Source organism: Dreissena polymorpha, chromosome 10 (assembly GCF_020536995.1).
Source record: "Dreissena polymorpha isolate Duluth1 chromosome 10, UMN_Dpol_1.0, whole genome shotgun sequence".
Lineage (NCBI taxonomy): Eukaryota > Metazoa > Mollusca > Bivalvia > Myida > Dreissenidae > Dreissena > Dreissena polymorpha.
In genome coordinates, this window is record NC_068364.1 from 39,498,287 (window position 1) to 39,520,450 (window position 22,164).

The 22,164-nt window shown below is 35.8% G+C and overlaps 4 protein-coding genes across 12 annotated transcripts in view; 2 read left to right on the forward strand and 2 right to left on the reverse strand.

The window, feature by feature from the left end:
- LOC127847672 (E3 ubiquitin-protein ligase TRIM33-like) overlaps positions 1–22,164 on the reverse strand; it is a 414,404-nt gene that overhangs the window by 278,200 nt on the left and 114,040 nt on the right. The gene's annotated exons all lie outside the window — the stretch shown is intronic.
- LOC127847685 (uncharacterized) lies at positions 488–6,579 on the reverse strand. Of its 2 annotated transcripts, XM_052379756.1 has the most exons (6): positions 6,451–6,557; positions 6,223–6,363; positions 5,712–5,800; positions 3,970–4,118; positions 3,320–3,408; positions 488–1,345 (listed from the first exon to the last, which is right to left on the reverse strand). In XM_052379756.1, exons 4-6 carry the CDS (start codon positions 4,081–4,083, stop codon positions 1,123–1,125), a joined length of 426 nt encoding a protein of 141 aa, XP_052235716.1. In that variant the 5' UTR covers positions 4,084–4,118; positions 5,712–5,800; positions 6,223–6,363; positions 6,451–6,557; the 3' UTR covers positions 488–1,122. The 2 variants fall into 2 exon arrangements, with proteins under 2 accessions (XP_052235716.1, XP_052235717.1); XM_052379757.1 differs by lacking the exon at positions 6,223–6,363 and having other exon boundaries at positions 6,451–6,579.
- LOC127847686 (uncharacterized) lies at positions 12,899–14,540 on the forward strand. The gene is made up of 2 exons (XM_052379758.1): positions 12,899–13,081; positions 13,423–14,540. Exons 1-2 carry the CDS (start codon positions 12,901–12,903, stop codon positions 13,599–13,601), a joined length of 360 nt encoding a protein of 119 aa, XP_052235718.1. The 5' UTR covers positions 12,899–12,900; the 3' UTR covers positions 13,602–14,540.
- Positions 21,753–22,164, forward strand: part of LOC127847679 (uncharacterized) — a 303,197-nt gene continuing 302,785 nt past the window's right edge. For all 5 annotated transcript variants that reach the window (XR_008034112.1, XR_008034111.1, XR_008034113.1 and 2 more), the window contains exon 1: positions 21,753–22,163. The gene's annotated coding sequence lies outside the window, so the exon portion shown is untranslated. The remainder of the gene's footprint in view (position 22,164) is intronic.

Genomic DNA, 22,164 nt, shown 5'->3' on the forward strand with positions numbered 1-22,164 from the left:
ACGAGGGATATCAATTCAACGAATTTGCTTGTTGTATTTTTCTTTTAAATGGAGTCTCTTCTAAACGAAAATCCATTTCACGTGGAAAGTGTTGTCTCTGGTCAGCCTGTGCAGACATGCACACACCTCCTCCCCCCCCCCCCCACCAGTTTTCCCGGAATGAAGCTCATATTAACAAGAGAGTATTATTAGACAGCATGTTTCAATGACAGTGTGTTCGTTGTACATAGAGAATACTAGGTTAGCGTTGAATAGAGAGAAGTTTATACTGCGAGGCTTAGAACGCCAGGAGCGCGAGCCTTGGAGAGCACTTTCGGTGTTCAAGCTGAGCAACATAAACTTCTCTCTATTCAATGCTAATCCTAGTATTCTATTTATCCCATTGCATTTTTACTAAACAAGAAAAATAACAACAAATGTCGCATGATTGGAAACGTCAAAAACAATGAAACACAGCGAACAATTGTTTTTTATCAATGACGTCATGTGTCCGTGCACGCAACAGGTTTATCAAAAAAAGGTGGGATAGAGGCTAGTCTATTCCATGGGGTGTTATACCGTCAATGTTGCGGTGAAGATGGCATAAATTAATATTATTTGAAAGGCATTAATGCGTTTAACCTTTTAAATACAATTGTATTCTATATTTAATTTGTCTCGTGTTGCTTTTGTAAAAACAATTACTAAAAATATAACTTGAAGTTCATAACAAACATGTCGCAAGGCAGGTTATAGACATAAACAATGATGCCCAAGCAAGTAAAACTCACGGCCTTTTTGTTCAAAAGTCGATCTTAAAACAAGTAGGAACAAATAGTGTCACAAAAAGTTTTGTAAATACCTTAACAATGTATGAACTTTATAATGCCCATCGGATTTTAAAAATGCCAAAATAGAAAAAATAATTTTCTAGTAAAGTAAAATGTCAAATCGGTCGCCATACTACTACATGTATTACACAATTGGTTGTGTACACTGTCCATGTAAAACATGCACCAACTTATTGAATTAAAATTTGAGTAGTACAAACATGCGCCTTATTAAATACATGAATTAACATTTGCCTTATCAAATACATGATTTAGTACGTAATGAAAATTATTCACATCAATCTATCACTCATCAACTTTTTGGGCTCAACTTTGGTTGGTCAGATGCCAATTTTGAACTCGAGTCAAGTACTGGGGTTGATGAAATAATCGAGTTCATTTCCTGCTTTTCACTGAGTTCAGCTCTCTGGAACACCAGGTCTGGGTCTTCCCTGCATTCGGGGTGCTGGAATATAGTCCACTGTTGAAGGCTACCTTCCACATCGGTCTGCAGATCGAATCGGTCCACCCGCCATCTGGAGAAATATGTATGAGACTCGCCCTGAGAAAATAGGTTTTAATGCATATGTGTATGTGTCGCCCCAGATTTGCCTTTGAGGTCAGCATAAACTAATCAGGGAAGACACTCTTAGCTTTTATTGTATTTTTGGTTTAAAGAAAACTAAAAAGTCTAGAGAATTGGATTGCAAGTCCAGAGCTCGACAAAGTTTATCAGGCTCTCCATTTGGACCCATTTGGAGTTCTGAAGTGAAAAGATAAAACTACAAGGGCTCTGATATGCTTTATAACCAAGTATCAGAACAATTTCAGAACAATGATTTCAATTATAACATTTGGAAACAAATATTTTCGCAATCAAAAAAGAGAGCTTAATTTGATTTTTGCACTGCGGACCGGTATTTCTTTTAAGGTTGTTCATTAGGTAAGTTCAACAGAAATAATAGAGTTTTCTTCAGAGATAGATCAGTAAGTATGGTGTCTACATCTGACAAGTATATGCAGAAGTAATGGTAACTACATTTTACTACATCAGTCATCAAAATAGCAGTTTGACAAATAAAGCCAGAATTCTTCTATTATAATGTTAGACGAAGAAAAGCGTTACAAGCCAGCCTTTATAAAACCAAGAATCAGAGCAGGCCCCAAAGAAAATGTACCCATGCAGGGTAGGGTGCTCCCAAAAGTATGCAAGTATCTGGTTATTGTTCTCCAACCCTCCATTACATGATGCTAGTTAGAGAAAAGCAGCTGTACACAAAATTTTGACTGAAAATAACAAGATTTAGGACTTGCCCAATGCTTTCAATGTTTCAAATTTAAGCTGTATTGAAGATAATGCATATGATAGTAGACATCAACCAATTTTGCTTATCGTAATGTAGCAAAAACCCTAGTACTTTACCAATCATTTTCTTGTGGATTTTGAAAATGTTATCTGTAATAATTCATAAAAAGCAATATAATTGCCTATACTGTTATAATTACTCATTATTGTATAAATGATTGTTTAGAGAGCACCCTAATGCAGGGTAGACAGACTTTTGCTATTGTAAAAGGTTAATCATAGAAAAGACTATTACAAGGAATACATGAGCCTATCTCTGCGAAAACAGGGCTTAATGCATGTGCATAGTGTTTCCCAGATTAGCCTATGCAGTCTGCACAGGCTAATCAGGGACAACATTTAAGCTTTTATGGTATTTTTCCTTCAAAGAATGGCTCTTCTTAGTAAAATTCCAGTTGAGGCGGAAAGTGTCATGCCTGATAAGCCTGTAATGTCCCCGCAGGCTAATCTGGGATGACACTTGCACTACATGTATTAACCTTTTCCCAATCAGAGCCAAAGTAGCAATGGCTATGCGCAAACTGCATAAAACCAGAACAGCCTGCAAGTAACTCGCAGTCTGTTAAGGTTTAATGCTGTTTGCTTCTCATCAGTATCTAAGGGTTGAAAATAAAGCCTTTAAAACTTGAATATAGTAAGCAAAGTCTTTAAAACAATACTTATCTAAGGGTTGAAGGGTTAAATCACATTGTCCCAGAGTGAGGCTTAAATGTTGTTGTTTTTTTGTCATGCCAGCGATTTTTTCCTTCTTTATAAAGTACCGGTAAACGGCACTTTCCCAATTACGAAAAAACTACAAATTTCACAATTGCTGTCCAAAAAATCCCAATTTAAGGTAAAAAAAAAAATAATAATAATTTTTTATTTTTTTTTGGAAAATGCAACATTTTTTTGTTTCCCTATGCAGCTCTATGGTTTGAACCTTGGTAAATATAATATTGACAGCCTGAAAATACTTAGTTATCAATTTTAAAGTATTTGGGAGCATAAAATCAAATACACCAATTTCCCAATTTGAGGGTTTCAGGACTCGATTCTTCCCAATTTTCAGGCTTTCACGACTCAATTTTTCCCAATTGGACCTTTACGGGTACTTTTCCGAATTGGACAAAAAAATTGCTGCACGCTATGCGCTCAAACTCACTGTTGTTTGCCAGTATCCGTGTTGTCGTGCAGGGAACACCAACTGTAGACCGAGGCTGGCTTCACGGCACCTTGCACTGGCAGATAAATCTGAAAAGATAAACCTGAACATGTGTCCATGTCTAGACATAACTGTGTAATTACGTTTTCTCTTTGGTTATCATGTTTTATTGGCTTAATTCACACTACATTGATATTGTCTTTCATTGTATACCCAACGATTATCAGATTGAAATACCTTTTTTGGTCTAAAATACAGAAGACCAGGGCTCGTATTCACAAACCCATTTTAAGACTTAAGAATAAAGAAAAGCCTGTGAACCAAGAAAAATACGTTCAGTGTTTGACTACATCCAGACACCCAGTGTCGTTTATGTCCTTAACAGAATAAATGAGACATAGACATTTAATGTCAAGGTTGACTAAAAACTAACACAATTTTTGAATATCCAAATTAAAGAATATTTATTATTCTCAGATGTCTACGAATTGGTTGGCAATCACAAGCCATGATCGAAATTTCTATTTCTGCTGTAAACTGATGGAGAAACTGGACTTTTCCATTAATGTAAACTTCATAATGACCTCATGATAGCATGTAAATATTCAAAGCGTTCAATAAATAGGTTTAAAGTAAACAAAACTAGATACCCTGATTTGTTTGTCTGTGCGCCTGTGGAAGGGGTTACTAGCTTGAAAGCCTCTCAATTTCACTGGAACGCCTAGCACGTCGTTCAGGTTAGGGTAACCTTGCAGCATGCGCATCGACTCCAGAGTGTACTCTGTATTCTTGTTATGATCTGAAATGCACAAGAAATACCAGTAAGTCTGGCTCTGGGAAAACTTGTCTTCATGCATGTGCTTAACGTGTCCTCTCAGATTAGCCTGAGCTGTCAGCACAGCCTTATTAGGGAATGACTTTCCACCAAAACTGGATTTTTGCGAAAAAGATACTTTTTTAATCGAAGAAAACAACAAACAAACATAAAAGCGGATAGCTGCCAGGGCTAGTCTGGGCCAACACTTAAGGCACATCATTCAAAGCTCCAGATAAGGTTTTGTGAAATTCTTAAATTACTACCAGATTTTCAAAAAGAATTCTTAACTCTGAAATTTTATTCTTAACGTTACTACTAAGTTTTGGAAAATAATTCTTATTTTTTCTAAATGACCTAAAAATAAATAATAATGGTTATTTTCATGCAAAAAAAATCAAAATAAACATACTAGCAACTTAAATATTTATACGTGTTCAACAGTGTCTTTTCAGTATTATACAATTTTATTTTTCCAATACCTTCATATGCCCAAACTGTGTTTAGATTGCATGCCTTAGATGAATTTTTAAATCTTTCACATTTAAAACAAACGGGTCTCCCTTTCAATCTTTTCAACGATTAGCCACGGGACTTGTCCCTTCCACTCGTTCAATGGTTTTTTATTGTGTTTAAGTTTGGATCCGTCGTGTCGCGTTTTTGTTTAGCTTTTCCGACTGTGTTGGCAACTGAACATACAACATCGTATAAGATCTTTTCTATAATGTCTTTCTAATCATTTAACTTCGGCTCACTTTGCGTACAATATGTTAAAAGCGTGTTTTTGGACGCTTTGCAGCTTTTAAGGACGCTCTCTGGGCGCTGCCATTGTTTTTTGACAGATTAGATAGACTTTATACGCCGCTTTAATTGGAAAAAATGCGCTTTGTTAAACAAACCCGATAACCATTCTATATAAGCACCGAAAAGATCTTTAATACGCGAAAAGAACTCAATAAAAATCAATACGAACCGATGTAAAAATAATATTCGTAACTTGATTTTGTAATTCTTTATTCTACGACAAGATTTTAAAATAAATACGTAACGGACTTAAAAATAATTTGTAATTACGAAAATATGATTCTTATCTGGAGCTCTGTCATTAACCCTTTCCCACTCAGAAGCGAAGTAAAAATGGCTTTTGAAACCAGCATAAACCCAAAACAGCTAGCGAGTAACTTGCAGTCTGTTCAGGTTTGATGCTGTTTGCTTCTCGTCAGTATCTAAGGGTTGAAAATGAAGCCTTTAAAACTTGAATATAGTAAGAAGTCTTTAAAACAATACTTATCTAAGAGTTGAATGGTTAACTCTTTCAGTGCTGGAACCGAATTTTGAAGGCCTTTGCAAACAGTTTGGATCCAGATGAGACGCCACAAAATGTGGCGTCTCATCAGGATCCAAACTGTTTGCTATTCTGATTGTATTCTTTGAAAAAAATCAAAGAAAATGCTCATTTTAGAAATTCAGCAGACGACATTTTAGCAGACGACCAATTTCATGAAAAGGGTTAAATCCCATTTTCCAAGAGGCTTAAATGTTGTTGTTGTTTTTGTCACGCTATGAGCTCAAACTCACTGTTGTTTGCCAGTATCCGTGTTGTCGTGCAGGGAACACCAACTGTAGACCGAGGCTGGCTTCACGGCACCTTGCACTGGCAGATAGATCTGAAAAGATAAACCTGAACATGTGTCCATGTCTAAACATAACCGTGTAATTACGTTTTCTCTTACACAGTTGGGTTATTCAGGGACGACAGTTTCAGCTTTTATGGAATTTTTCGTTTAAATGATATCTCTTCTTAGCGAGAATCCAGTTTAGGCGGAAAGTGTTGTCCTGGATTAGCCTGTGCGGACAGCAAAGGCTAATCTGGGACGACACTTTACACACATGCATTAAGCCCTGTTTTCCTAGAGCATGGCATGTATGAAATCATATCATTTTATCAAGACAACATTTAGAATTAAAATCACTAGTAAACATCATTTCCAATACATGCCAATAATAATATACGTGTTAGAACCACCATCTAAGCTTTGTTTTTGGCTTATAGACTACAAAAATTGTCAATACTTTTAAAAGAACTGACTTAGGAATTAGCCTTAACGTCGATGCAGTATCTCTGGACTAGCTGCATGTCGAAGGCGATAGGCTCGATGTAGTAACGGTGATTGTCCCACTCACACTTGATCAGGCCGGCGGATGAGAGAAATTACTGGGCTTTCGTCAACTTTTGAATTTGAAAAAAAAGACGTTGGAAAATCCTCATTTCCTGGGCTCAGTTTTTTGAAATTTTCACATTTTTGTGTTACCGTACCAAGTATTCCTTGCAGAAGTATGCCCCGAAATGTTAATTTTACAAGTTGGTGTGCGTTATTCATTGATACAACGCTAGTCTGACTGCTAATTTGCGATCAATTCATTGTGAAATCGTAAATTGTCATGATGGTCGCCATGCTTGTTGTTGTTGAATACTCTCTTTTCACGAGAAACCCCGGGAAAACGCGCCGTAGCCACAGTAGAATTTACTACCCACAAGAAACTCGTCCAGTCTGGTTCCCAGCTCGCAGAGCCTGGTTCCCGCCGTCAAAATAGCGAATGCTACAGCGGGTACGACTACGGGGGGAGTTTGTGCTGATGATTTTTTCGAACACTATGATCGTGTTTTTTATGTTTGCTTAGTATGTGTGACCTACAGCATGTATTTGCTGATTGTGCAAATAAACTGAAACTGCAACCATGAAATTACTCTTTCACACTGTATGCGAGTCCGGGAAACCCTTTCTTCTTCTGATACAGCACTCCTTCTCAATAGAAGAGTTTGTGCTGGTGCCTATTGGTTAAGGGGTGAACACTATACAAAGGTTTTCCAGATACGGATAACTAAATTCATGCTTGACACAGGCCCGGATCTGGAATGATTGAATCCATTGATCTGGTTTGCCTTTGATAGTGCGGATAAGAGAATCTTAAACTCTCGGGACTTACGGTCCCTCTAAAATGGCCACCTGGTGACACAGAATATTCGCTTCGCAAATAACCGTCTTCGGCCTTCGGCCTCGGCAGGTGCTCAGTTGTTAGTTAGTTTAAAATGATTTCCTGTGTGCTCCTGATATTGGAAGGACATGTTTGTTGTGAGGACTCGAGTAGAATACGAGTGGCTTGCGCTTGCCTTCATCAGTTGATTGGCCGTGGTGAGAAACGTGGGAGACGTTGTGTGCTCTAATATGCGCGTTTGAGTTTGAGTTTGCATTAAAGATTTATACATAGAAATCTTGGCAAAAGTTTGTTGGCAAACAAATGCAAATATACTAGACTTTAATGGGATCCAACATATCTGATTAAAGTGACACTGTATCTGATATCCACGACTGAGTCATTGTTCCCAGCTGACATGTCTGTGGTCAGTTGTCAAAACGAACGTATGATTGATATTCCAATGCATTATTTTTCTCTTTTTTAGTATGATATTGTTTTAGTATGGTGATGCTGCATTAACACATATAAGTGTATTTGAAGTGAAAACACCAAAAATAAGCAACGATTGCGATAGACACCTATAAACTGTTAGATTCCCATAACATCGCTTTAAATAAATAAAAGATTTGCAATGTTTTGTATACACGTGTATTAGTTGCAAATAATTCAACTCACAGGCAGCTACTGACCAAGCGGTAAACTAATGTCTAATGAAAGCATTCAAGAATTTTGTCACCGCTGTGATATCTAATCAAGCTAATCAGTGACGACACTTTCCGCTTTTATGAGCCTAGTTTTCCCAACACGAGACTCATGTAATTTAATTTCTTACATATAATGTGCATATATACTTCTCAACTGAATAACTTTTATATAAACGCAAAAGAAGAAACTCACAAATTGATGACGATAATCCACATGAGCTCTTTATTGACTTGAAACATCATTTGTTTTTCCACTGTGAATGATGAACGTTTGCAGGCTGAAAGAGACATGTGACTGGGCGTGCCTGTTTATTGTTTGGAACCCGGCTGTGTAAATAATAACGAGACGCGACCGAGACGCATCCACCGGGCAGCCGCATGGGGTTCCTTGTATGGGAAACGAATGGGAAACGGGATTGCCCATTGCACATGCGCGTATGGCTGGTTTTCCTTGTGGTTTTCCTTGTGGTTTTCCTTGTGGTTTTCCTTGTGGTTTTCCTTGTGGTTTTCCTTGTGGTTTTCCTTGTGGTTTTCCTTGTGGTTTTCCTTGTGGTTTTCCTTGTGGTTTTCCTTGTGTGGTTTTCCTTGTGGTTTTCCTTGTGGTTTTCCTTGTGGTTTTCCTTGTGGTTTTCCTTGTGGTTTTCCTTGTGGTTTTGCCTGGTTAATTATGGTTATTTATGCTAATTAAGGGTGAACATACACTAACATATTCCTCTCACTTGAGGGCTGTGTATTATAAATATGAAGTTGAGGCCGAACGCGATTGTTTGGCCACTTTGTCAATATCTCCAAACCTATTTGTTACGCTGTATTATGGAAAAACAAAATAACTAATTGATTTCTGAAATTCTTCGTCGATAACTTGGAAAATACGTGTAGCACTAACAAGGCGTTTACAATCGGCAGAGTACTGTTAACGCAAAAGTGTCCCGGGTTCGATGACAAGTATTTCATAGAAGATATGTGTTGGTTTCGGTGGCATATCGATTGTCATTCACGAATGATCATATGACATATATGTTTTCTATGATCACGAGTGAATTAAAATCGATATTCGTCCGAATCCAACACATTGTCTTCTAATTAAATTAAACGTTGTTTTTTATATGAGTCGCATAATGGGGAAAACCGGGCTTTATGCATGTGCGTAAAGCGTCGTCCCAGATTATCCTGTGCAAACCGCTCATGCATTAAGCCATGTTTTCCTTTTATGCGACCCTATTATATCTATATCTCAGCTGTCACGAAATGCTTACCAGTAAGTACTGCATCAGCACAATTCATTTGAAAGACAAAATGAGCCTCGTTATGGGAAAAAAGGGCTACGCATGTGCATGTCCTTTTAGCTCAGTGGTTGGTATACACGCTTCTCACCAAGGCGATCCGGGTTCAATCCCAGACTCATTTTGGCATAACGCGAGTAATTTAGTTTCTTTACTCACGGACTCTAGATTACAATATACACTCCGTGCTTTACTATAGTGTTTACGCTTTTTTATAATGCAAAACTGTTTGATAGAATTAAGAACATGATATTGAAGCGATATATGCGGAATGTTAGGTCCGTAACATTTGAACCATAACCTTGTTTGAAAGTTAAAAAAAATACTTTAAAATTAAACAAACAGATGTTTAAATCTATATGCCTATGACCACGCTGATCACGAATTCGTTGGAATTTTTAAAATATCTAAAGCCGTTCAAACGTTATCCATATAAAAAAAAAATCAAAAATACAAATGTATCATATAATACAATTTTTTTTATTTTTTTTTTGTTTTTTAATAAAACATAAACAGTTTATAGTGTTGTTTAAAAGTTTGAAAAAAAATGAAAAAAAAGAAAAAAGAAAAAAGTTATAATCAAAACATATTTTGCATTAAGCACCCTTTTCATAGACCGTCCCATTTACGTGCACAATTGAAATACGCTCGCTCGCTCTCTCGTTCGCTCCATCGAAATCAAACAATAAGCTAGTGAAATCTATATGAATTTGACTCGCTGAATCCGAATCCGTTGTTAATTTTCCGATATCTTGATCCGAAAAAGAATTATTGAGTTTAAATGGTAAAATTCGATAAGAATGCAGCACACTTTTAACAGAAACTCAAAATCCAGTACACTATTTCGTAGAAATAAACTTAATCAATTAAAAATCAGTGTTCCTTGTGGCAATTGCCGAAATTTCAGCGCCAGGTATGGTAAAATAGATGTTTGTAGATACCAAAATGCTCGTTTTTATTATTGTTTTGCATATTTAATTCCATTTTAATTTCCCGCAACGATATCTATTCATACGACACATGAACACTAACATGGTGTTCGTGTGTCGTATGAATAGATATATTCGCGGGAATAATGCCTTAAAAGAAAAGAATACATTTTAAATAGATGCATACTAATCACTCATTTAGTCACTCAGTCAGTCACTCACTCAATCACTCACTCCCTCACTTACAGTCAGTCACTCACTCAGTCAGTCAGTCACTCAATCACACAGTCACTCACTCAGTCCATCATTCATTTAGTTTCTCGGATCAAGATTTTGGTATTAATTATCGGATACAGTTAGCCCTTAAATAATAGTGTAAGTTCGTTCGCACTTTTGTGTTTGAAAAGTCTTTTCGCTTAGCTCAAGGCAATATTGATAACAACAAGTGAGTGTCTGTAATATTAATACACTGATGTGTGTATTAATTTTCATATTTTCAGTATAACCATGTCGAGTGTCGAAATAATACGCTTATCTTTCTTAAAAACAATTCAATTATTCTGTCCTTAGTTATTTAATAAGGCATTCGCAGAGGATTCTCGTTACATACCAGTCGTGATATTTTAATCTATATAAACATATATAAAAAAATACGGTATTTTAGAACTTTTCTTTTTTCGTCAATCGCGGTTGACTGTTCCTTTAAATGACCACCATCAGAAAACAGCGCTTCGCATGTATCGTCCGTCTCCAAACCTCAAATGTAAGGGTCACACTTTTAGTTTAAATAAAAGTTAAATGTAACCATAAACAGCTTGCCTTTTTATAATAATGGAGTTGTGGGAAAAAGGTTGCCATTATTATGCGATGTCAGTCGCTATAAAACGTGGTCAGTCATTAAAAGGCATTGTCAGTCGCTATAATACGTGGTCAGCCGTTATTAGACATTGTCAGTAGCTAAAAAATGTTGTCAGTCATTATTCGGCGCTGTCAGTCGCTATAACACTTGTCAACCAGTATAAGGCGCTGTCAGTCGCTATAACACGTTGTCAACCAGTATAAGGCGCTGTCAGTCTTTACAACACGTTGTCAACCAGTATATGGCGCTGTCAGTCTTTACAACACGTTGTCAACCAGTATATGGCGCTGTCAGTCTTTACAACACGTTGTCAACCAGTATATGGCGCTGTCAGTCGCTATAACACGTTGTCAACCAGTATAAGGCGCTGTCAGTCGCTATAACACGTTGTCTCGGGCGTTCCTTCAACGTTACCAAAAATTGCGTTTCCGCTCGAAAAATGCTCATAACTTCTATGTCGCTTCAGATGTACATGTAACTTTCATATTTGGCATGCATGTGTATATGGAAAAGGCCTTTTATTACGCACACAAATTTTGACCCCCTTGACCTTGAACTTAGGGTCCGCGTTTAGGTTTCAAAATCTGCTTTTAGGTTTCGAAAAAGCGTTTTTTTGGGGGCATATGTCTTCCGATGGAGACAGCTCTTGTTATGCTCTGAGAATAGCAGTATTTTGTCCCTAAAATGTCTAGAATTCGTTTTCGGTTGGGGGGTTTGCCCCCCTGACCCCCCTACCAAGGCCTTGCCCTGGACCTACAAAGGGGCCTAGGCGACCCCTTCACCCCCGGCCGAATCGGTTACTACTCCAAAATAATCCTTTGTTTACAATCATAATGACAACCCTGCTAATATGGGACAACATTTTACGCACACGCATTAAACCCTGTTTTCCCTGAGCAAGGCTCATTTATGTTATTCATACCATTATTTATCAGACACTGATTTTTATGTCCCCCATCTATAGTAGTGGGGGACATATTGTTTTTGCCCTGTCTGTTGGTCTGTTTGCGCCAACTTTAACATTTTGCAATAACTTTTGCTATATTGAAGATAGCAACTTCATATCTGGCATGCATGTGTATCTCATGAAGCTGCACATTTTGAGTGGTGAAAGGTCAAGGTCATCCTTCAAGGTCAAAAGTCAAATATATGTGGCCAAAATCGCTCATTTTATGAATACTTTTGCAATATTGAAGATGGCAACTTGATATTTGGCATGCATGTGTATCTCATGGAGCTGCACATTTTGAGTGGTGAAAGGTCAAGGTCATCCTTCAAGGTCAGAAGTCAAATATATGTGGCCCAAATCACTTATTTTATACATACTTTTGCAATTTGAAGATAGCAACTTGATATTTGGCATGCATGTGCATTTAATGGAGTTGCACATTTTGAGTGGTGAAAGGTCAAGGTCATCCTTCAAGGTCAGAGGTCAAATATATGTGGCCCAAATCGCTTATTGTATGAATACTTTTGCAATATTGAAGATAGCAACTTGACATTTGGCATGCATGTGTATCTCATGGAGCTGCACATTTTGAGTGGTGAAAGGTCAATGTCATCCATCACAAGGCAAAGGTCATCCTTCAAGGTGAAACATCATATAGGGGGACATTGTGTTTCACAAACACATCTTGTTGATGATTATTTTCATGTGCCTCAACCATGGAAATCAAATGTTCAAATCAAGTCCAAATTCTTATAAGACATTAAAAAAAATCCACTAGTGTAAGGTCAAACAAAAATGCCAGATTTTGTGAATCTACAAAATTTCATTTTAACAAAAATAAATGAATTAACAGTACTAGGCATGTCTGAATAGTCCATGTATGTACCTCGATATACTTCAATTCAGCAATGCTGCATCAAATAACATCTTGATAAAACTTGGTCAGAATGTTTATCTTGACAATATCTCAAACAACTTTGAATCTGGTGATGTGTTGGCTCTTTAAAAATCATTTTCAGCTTAAATGAAGTTAAATTTAATAAAACTTGTGTGTTCCAGCGGGAATGGGGCAGTTACCAGCTTTCACCATGCCTCTGAGCATGTCAGGAATGACTTTCCCCGGAATGTCTGGGTCGTTGCCGGGAGTAACCATGTCAGGAGCACCCTCATCAATGCCAGCAATGGGCCTCTCAGCTGTTCCTTCAACGTTACAAAACTTTTCCATGGCAGGGCCAGCCCTGATGGGTATGTTATCTTCGAAACCTCTGTCATTTGATTGTCAACATTGTGTAGTAATGGCTGCACAACGGACAAAAGGCGATCACAAAATCTCACCATGAGCATGTTGTCCTCCGGTGAGCAAATAAACAAAGGAAGTGTTGTCCCTGATAAGCGTGTGCAGACTGCTTAGGCTAATCTTGGACTACACTTTTGGAATGAGCTTGTAGATAACATATGCATCTAAATGATGCTGGACAGAAATTTGTAGAATTCAAAAGTGAGAACATTACAAAATGCTGGCATTAAAAATCAGGATTCTGGTTCAGTTGAACTCTCTGATACTTATTTTCTGTTTGGTGTTTCAGGGCCTATGATTCCCACAACTTCATCAAGTCAGGGGCCACAACTCCAGGCAACACAAGGGGCACAATTCAGCTCAGTTCAAGAGACATCACTCTCAGCAAACCCAGTGTTTGCACCCCAAACATCAGAACCACATATTGCAACTAAAACAAATTCAACAGAGGCTTCGCCGGCAACATAATTTTGAAACACTTAGAATTTAGATTAATTTAATCATCAATATAAAATTATCATTTGAAGGACTATTGTATTTATTACTTTATTTTCTTCTCTTTGCATTACTTTTCATATCAGAAATCATAAACATAACTATGCTATGTTTTCAATAACTAATATTTGAGATGTTCTGTTTTCAAACGGTTGTAGCAGTTAAAGCAGGTGTTTATATATTTGCCTTGTTCTTAGAAAACAGGGCTTAATGCATGTGTGTTTGGTGTCTTTCCAATCTAACCTGTGCTGTCTGCACAGGCCTATCAGGGACGCCACTCTCTGCCTAAACTAAATTTTTAGTTAGACAATTGTGCCTTTTAACAAAAAATCCATCAAACCAATAATTTTCCTTTCTTAGACTGTGCGGACGTCACAGAACATACTTGCGGGGTTATATCCCAATACTGCACAGGCTAATCTGGGTCAATACTTTACACACATGCATTAAGTCCAGTTTTCCCAGAACCAAAATTTGAAGATGCAATGAAGTGTCAGAAAGTAAAGTTATGTTCGTAGAGATATACTGTTCATATTTATGAAATGTATTTGTTGGACACTGTGTATTTATGTTTATAATGTCATTGAAAAATAGCCATGAGTATTTGTTAAAGAGTTACTGCTAAATGACTTGATTATTGTTTGTGTTGAATGTGTAATGTTTTGAAATGGCCGATTTACAAAGAATCAACATTATAACAGTACACCATTTTTGAGGAATTTTGTCATGATACAGTTGTAATTGTTAGTAGAAAAATTAAAATCTAGTTCCTGTTTTATGAAAGGCCTTTTACAAATATCATTTACCAGAGAAATTTGTTGTTTATGAACATATGAACATTATTATTAAATGGAAGATTTAAAACCAACTAATATTAGAATTCAGGATGTCTGGATTTTTCTTTTCTTGCGAACGCAGTTACAGTTGCAATCAATATCCAATTGAAAACCAGGGAACAAAAGACACAAGACAGTCTAAAAAACAAACCATTGTGCTTCTTCAACCCCCTCCTGCTCATAAGCATAGTTAAAATTACTTTATGCAACAAATATATAACCAGTTACATGAAGCCTTTCAGCTTGAGTCTATTTAGAAAGTTCTTTATTTGAGTTTGATCATCTAAGAGACTAAAAATGTGTTAACATGTGTATCTTAGCGGTAAAGCGTTAAAGCTGAGATCTGTAAGCAGTGTTCTCCGGAAGCACCGGCAGCCAGCGCTTTCACTGGTAACTGAAAATCTCGGCTACTGTTCCCCAAAATATCTATTCAAAACACTACACTATATGAATACATGGAACAATTTTTTTCCATTGAAAGGATGTAGTTACGGACAAATATTCTCAAAACCATCCAGTTCTTCATTTACTTGTATAATTAATTTATTTTGACAAAAGCTTTCAATTATGTTGTTAAATTTTTAATGTATTTTATTAAGAAAACTATTTTATGGATTAATTTGTCTATTTTATTATTATCTATAGTGATTATTTATGTTGCCAAAATGCAGTGAATCTATAATGCAATATTTAAAAATGCAATTATTCGATAGAACTTTGTTAGTTTCAGAGTAAACAATTTATGAACAATCAATTATGGTGAGCATTTATAACAATTAGTTTGACTTATTTTAAATTTAATAAAATTGGTATATTTTTATGCCCCCGGTAGGGTGGCATATAGCAGTTGAACTGTCAGTCCGTTTGTATGTCTGTCTGTCTGTGTGTCCGTCCGAAAACTTTAACATAGGCCATAACTTTTGCAATATTGAATATAGCAACTTGATATTTGGCATGCATGTGTATCTCATGAAGCTGCACATTTTGTGTGGTGAAAGGTCAAGGACATCCTCCAAGGTCAAAAGTCAAAAAATATAATCCAAGGGAAAATAATAAGCTTTAAAAGGGAGATAATTTTTAAACCTGCCAAATGATATATTGAAATTTTATTTCAAAGCGGCGCAAAAGAGGGCATTGCGTTTCTGACAAACACATCTCTTGTTGTGGTATTATTTTGTTTCAAATGTAAACATGATTGAGTTCATATGAAGTAAAACTTAAAAAAATAAATACAACCAGTTGTTTATTTCCATTTAACATTATAATACATATCTTCGTATGTTAGCATGTAAACTAAATTGTTGTCAAAATAATGTACAAATCCAGAATGGCATATTTTCACTGAAATGATCTGAAAATTTTGACTTTAAATACTTTTGTTGCGTTCAACGATTTCAAATCATTTCGTCAAGAGTGCAGAGTATTAAATGTATGTGCAAATGTTACATTCCATTTGTTTATAAACATTTCCATCAATATTTAACGTTATTAGTCATTGGGCCACAACAAGATTCAACTCCTTCCTAGCTATCAGGAAACATTACTTTCCATTGATTATCAATGTGCTTCGTTATGTTCTGTAATGTCAAAAGTCAGAATTTCCAGGCCTTTGACTTGAAGTTAAACCAATATTATTTTGTCGATTTTACCCTTTACCACATAGAAGCAAAGTGAAATTGGTTATGTGCAAACAGCATAAAACCAGAACAGCCTTCGAGTAACTCAGTCTGTTCAGGTTTTATGCTGCTTGCTGCTCATCAGTATCTAAGTGTGGAAATGAAGCCTTTAAAACTTGAATCCTGTAAGAAAGGTCTTTAATAAAATTTAACTTTCTAAGGGACTACAAATGCATCAAAATATGTATGTAAGTGGTAAATGGTTAAACTCTTATGTGGGCAGAGGACAATATGGGTAATATGCATGATGGTTTTTTGTCGTACACAAATTGTGTTTGCTATGGTCACCAAAATCATCAAACACAAATTCTGGATCTTGCAATCACTTAGAAAGTGCTCAAGCCAGGTTGATAAAACTTTGTATCTGTATAGTGACATATGGAGAATAATCACATTATTTCAGCAATTACGATGGGCAAAAACTGTGGTTACAGACGCTATGTTTTACAGAAAGAATTGAAAAACTAGCATCTGCATCCTATTCAAAATGTACGCAAGTAGATAAAAGGACATGTGAGGAATGTGAACATCTGAGTTTTGTTTGTGTCCGTTCGTCAGAAAAAATCTGAAACTCAAAAAGCATTTTCAAATATTATGCCCATCTTCGAAGAAGTAGGGGTATATTGTTTTGCTGGCTGTCTGTCGGTAGACCAGTCTGAATGTAGGTAGACCAGTTTGTTCCCGATCAATAACTCGTCAACGAATTGACCGATTGGCTTGATACTTCACATGTGCATTGGCCTTGGACAGTAGATAGCACCTCTTGAAAGTGGGATCACTAGGTCAAAGGTCAAGGTCACTATAACACTAAGTGTGGAAATAGTTTCCGATCAATAACTCTTCAACAAATTTTACAGATCACTTGTTCAAAGCTCTGTTTGTAGGGGCATTTGTCTCCAACCGCAGAACACTTGTTATTTTGCACTCCACCTTTTCAAAGAAGTTACGTTCCTTTTGGTATCAGGTGAGCAACTTAGGGAACATGGCTTTGTTGTTTAATAATTTTAAGTACACACATTTCAACATTAATCAAACACCCACAATAAAACATTTGGAAAGAGAAGAATAGAAAAAGATCATGAAGTTTTAACAACAGAAAACAAGTAATTACTGTTATGCATTTTTTCTCATATATTGTCTTCAGCTTATTGTTACTCAGCATCTTATAGCTGTTCTACTTCATCTGGAAGAGAAACAACTGGTTTGTGTTCTTAAGACATTTTAAACGGACTTATGCTAAAAGTTCTGATGGGGTTACAGAAAGGGTTGGCACTGACCTTGAAAAGTGCTTGAAATGAAGGTTTATTTGAAAACAATCAGAGGTGCCAACAAATGCTCATTATCAATCATAACCATACACAATGCTTAGAACGTGCTCGAAAATGGCTCAAACATGCTTTAAAATCAGGAAAACCAGATTCTTAACATACTATGCCATTTCCATCATCGATATGAATTAATTTTGTTTAACGGGATATATGGCGAACCATGTATAAAACAGAATGGGTTGGGAATGAAAACTGACAAATCCTGTTTTTGCCAGTATCGCCAGTTATTGAACCACCAATTTTATCCTTGGTTGATGTTCGTGTTTGCCCGCTAGCAAATTCGATCTCTTGCTGCATGCAAAACTGTAGACGGAAATATCCAAATGTATACTACTGGTTTGTTGGACATCTGCACACACAAAAAACAATTGATCTGAAAAATAAAGGCATAACTTTAACAACTAATGATTGTAAACATGCTCTTTAATTTTCTGTGATTAGCGACAGTAGTCGCAGGATTGTTTATTTTGTCTTTATAGAATTGTACTTCATATATCTTGGAAACAAATATTTAATTTTAAAAATGAATGCATTGCGCCAACCACTGCATTATCTCTTCAAAATACAGCATTGTTCTACCATTATACTTTGATGTACTGCAAATTCATGAGAATGTTTGCTATTGTTAAACAATATTTGCATCATTTAAACGAGTTTAATGAATGTTTGACACATACTGTGATAAATAATTAAATGATTACATCAATATGAAGGAGCATATTTAAAAGTTGATCTTAAACATGATGAAAATATCTTTCCTAATTGCGATACATGGTCCTCAGAGAGTTGTACTACCCATAATAACATTTACATTTTTTGACCGTGTTATATTTTCAGAATCAGCAATGTTGGCTCAGTAGAACCTCTGTACATTAAATTATCACTATTAACAGTTTTGAAAACATAGTTTATCCGAGCTTTAAGCTAACTTCATTGTATAAGATTGTAAATTGCTCCCCATCGACCTAAGATCATTATTGCTTTCATATGCGCAGTCACATTGAAATCATTATTTTCAGTATTTGGCCTATCATATACTAAGTGGTTATGTTGGAAAATGCTTCAATGTAAACATTAGTCCAATCATATAGCCTGCAACGCGGTATTCTCGGGGTACTAAAGGAATGATCATTCGCGTGTAAACACCGTATTATTATATCGGATAAATTATTGAATAGACAATCACATTTGACTTTACTTCATTTAACAATTATTTATTATAATGACGAAAATCTATACATTTTAACCAAAGTAATAACACAAGCAACACCAGTATCCGTTATTCTTATTTATTATTACGTGTACGGTATTTCCGCGGGGAAATAGGTTAAATAGCACTAAAATTAAATCAAACATGAATACACAAAGATCTGACATACCATCAAAATAACAATCAATTGAGTTTATATCGTTTTAACTTATTTGATTTTAAGACACAAAAATAAATACATATCACAGTTATTCCATATACTGTCCAGTTTTTCATAACAATATGAATTTTAGTAGTTTATTGCTTTAAATAATGTTTTAAATCCTTTTAAAACAATTCATTTGTAAGAATAAATTGATATTGGTAGCGAGATATATTTTCATTCAGATTTAAAAAGAAGGTAGCGCAGATTTGTTTGTAAACAAAAGACAGGGGGCATAAACCATATACCGCGAGAATAGCCGACAAGCGAAAATACATTTGAGTATAAGCGGAAACTCAAAACTTGTCTACAGTAGTCATTCTGTAAACTGATTTGTTGCAAGCATTTGTCTTATAAAATATATATTTTATGAAAAGTAGTATTTTTCATGTATGTCATAAGCAGTCTGAAAAATACTAGTTGTTTTACCAAAGTGCTTGACCATGAAGCATGCTTAACAGTGCTTGAATGTCACTTTTTTACATTGAAAATGCTTTAAAGGGCTTGAATTTAGACTGCCAATTTCTGAATGATCGTGACCGACTTTGATGTTATAGATCAGTTGACGAATGACGTCACGCGCACCTGCAAAGTTTAGACTCCGCCCACTGGTTGGCAAAAAGAGACGGAATTCATATAAGCGCATATAGAGAAGGTTGACAAAATCATCGTTTTTAATGATAATCATACACATATCAAATATAATTTTACTAATTATGTCTATATAAAACATAAGCATGCAAGGAAATGCATCTTTGGAACGGTTATATTGTTGTTATTATTCGTTTTTACTCACAACGAAATCGGGAGTGGAACACAGTCTAAAGAGCTCGATATGTGGTTACCACAAAAATCTCTCTACTTGGCACTTCTTTGCGACCATTTTTAGTTTAAAAAAAAACAACTCAGAAATTGAAATTCTTTCAGAATAAATTAAATTTATTGAACGAAAACAAATAAGGATGAAAACAAACAACCATAAGGTATTTTTTCTGTACGCAACATAGGGTAACTGATTTGAACCTTTATGTTTGAAAAAAACATACCTTGTTACACATTAAATAAATTCCCTTGACTTATGTAATTGTTTTATTTGATTCTTCACACTAATTTTGACACTCTTAGATCCAGGTTTTATTTCCCGGTGAATAATTGCACCTCTGTTTATTACAAACCGATTATCTCGTTATGATCGGATACTGTCCAGACAATTAAAAAGAAAACATGGTGTCATAAAGTAAAACCCAAGGACCTAAACTTGGGTCCCCGAATAAACCACATGTGGCAGACGAGAGTCTGGGCATTAAACACAAGTTACGATTTCCCATGTCATCTCTTGGAATATTGAGCAGTCATTTTTTTAAGCTAAAATACTGAACAGTTGCTTCAATAATAAGCTTTTGCAGACTGCACAGGCTAATTTGGGACGACCCTTTACGCCATTTTCACAGAGAATGGCCAAATTATATTTGAAAGCAAATACATGTCTTAATTACCTGTGATTGACGAAAGCACAATAAGTGCAGCACAGCTGACTGTGGTCATTACAAAACATCTTTAGCCGTTTGTCTTCATGAAGGTCACATTTCTGAATAAAATCCTCCACTTCCTTGGACACCGACCATTAACTCGTTTCTCCCCTTCCATACGTCACATGTTTTCCAAACAACTGACCATGAAGGTTTATACATTTTGCACAATAAAATTTAAGACAGTTATCACAGTAAAACTCGGCCCACTGGTCAACTTTGTGCTCTTGACACGGTGAACAACAAAAGTCTGTAAATGAATCAGAGCCTTTACCCACAGTTGACTGAGAAAACGTAGCCATATATACAAGATATATATATATATATATTAGGCATTTTAATCATAATAACACATTGTTTAACAACTCATGAACTATACACTTAAATATTGTGCAATTTTACTGCTACGCAAGTAAGGGTACCGGCAAAAGTAAACTCGACTATTACGTGTAAAGCTTGTACATTACTGCAGTGTAAGAAACACCATCGTGAACAAAAGCAATCACAATAGGGCAAAACATAATTCCGTTAAATAAAATAAATTTATCAAAATATGCTATATTGTTATCACTCCCTATTACTAGCAAAGAGACTTCAACATACGTACATGCAAAGACACTTCAATTTGCATATTATGCAGGTTTTTTCCGTGTGCATGCTTAATTGTATTAATATTTCATTTAATTTTATGTAAAAGAAAATTACCACAATAGTTAGAAATTGTAATGTATTACGCGTTTTAGGGCTTTGTTTCATATTAAATGCACCTCTGACACTATCGATCACTGATGAAACAAAACACTATCCACACACTTACAATTATAATGAAATTAATACATTTTTATTATTGTTGAAATATAATTTATTTGATTCTTAGTATCAGAAAGAATACGGCCAATTTATTGTTTTGTTTTGTGGAAATGTCAGTATTTAGTCTTCCGATCACGTTTACTCTATGCTTTTAACTACTTCGTATTTTTATGACGAGGAAATTTGATTTGTGTATATACATCTATTTGGTACTATATATGATATATTTGCACTATATTTTAAGAGTTTTAATGTTTATTTCGGTCTTATTACCAATTTATTGACTAAACAAGAGTCCTTTATACATGTTTTACGTTACTGTAACCAGTGTTTTTGCCAACCAGTGAGTGCGCATGCGCAGAAAATCCCGAATGTAAACAATAACATTCAACTGGTAAAAGACCTATAGATGTTATCTATAGGTCTTTGAATTGGTCTATATGATAGCATGCCCCTCATATGAGTTGATAATGTGTCACATGAGGTCAAGTACTGATAGCTCAAATGTTTATCAGTAAACCGTACACTCCAAAGTATTAAATTAGTTGATTTAAGCCACCAGCTGAAGGGGTGTAATTTCTAAAGAAAATTTATATTAAAGTAATCAATATGGCTACGTTTTCTCAGTCAACTGTGGGTAAAGGCTCTGATTCATTTACAGACTTTTGTTGTTCACCGTGTCAAGAGCACAAAGTTGACCAGTGGGCCGAGTTTTACTGTGATAACTGTCTTAAATTTTATTGTGCAAAATGTATAAACCTTCATGGTCAGTTGTTTGGAAAACATGTGACGTATGGAAGGGGAGACACGAGTAAGTGGCCGGTGTCCAAGGAAGTGGAGGATTTTATTCAGAAATGTGACCTTCATGAAGACAAACGGCTAAAGATGTTTTGTAATGACCACAGTCAGCTGTGCTGCACTAATTGTGCTTTCGTCAATCACAGG

Bases quoted from the DNA above. Each gene is read 5' to 3' on its own strand.
- LOC127847685 (XM_052379757.1), bottom strand. From the start codon at position 4,083: ATGCGCATGCTGCAAGGTTACCCTAACCTGAACGACGTGCTAGGCGTT. The intron at 3,409-3,969 runs GTATCTAGTTTT...TTATCTTTTCAG, and splicing joins GCACAGACAAACAAATCAGG to ATTTATCTGCCAGTGCAAGG. The intron at 1,346-3,319 runs GTGAGTTTGAGC...ATATTTCTCCAG, and splicing joins ACGGATACTGGCAAACAACA to ATGGCGGGTGGACCGATTCG.
- LOC127847686 (XM_052379758.1), top strand. From the start codon at position 12,901: ATGGGGCAGTTACCAGCTTTCACCATGCCTCTGAGCATGTCAGGAATG. The intron at 13,082-13,422 runs GTATGTTATCTT...TTGGTGTTTCAG, and splicing joins GGCAGGGCCAGCCCTGATGG to GGCCTATGATTCCCACAACT.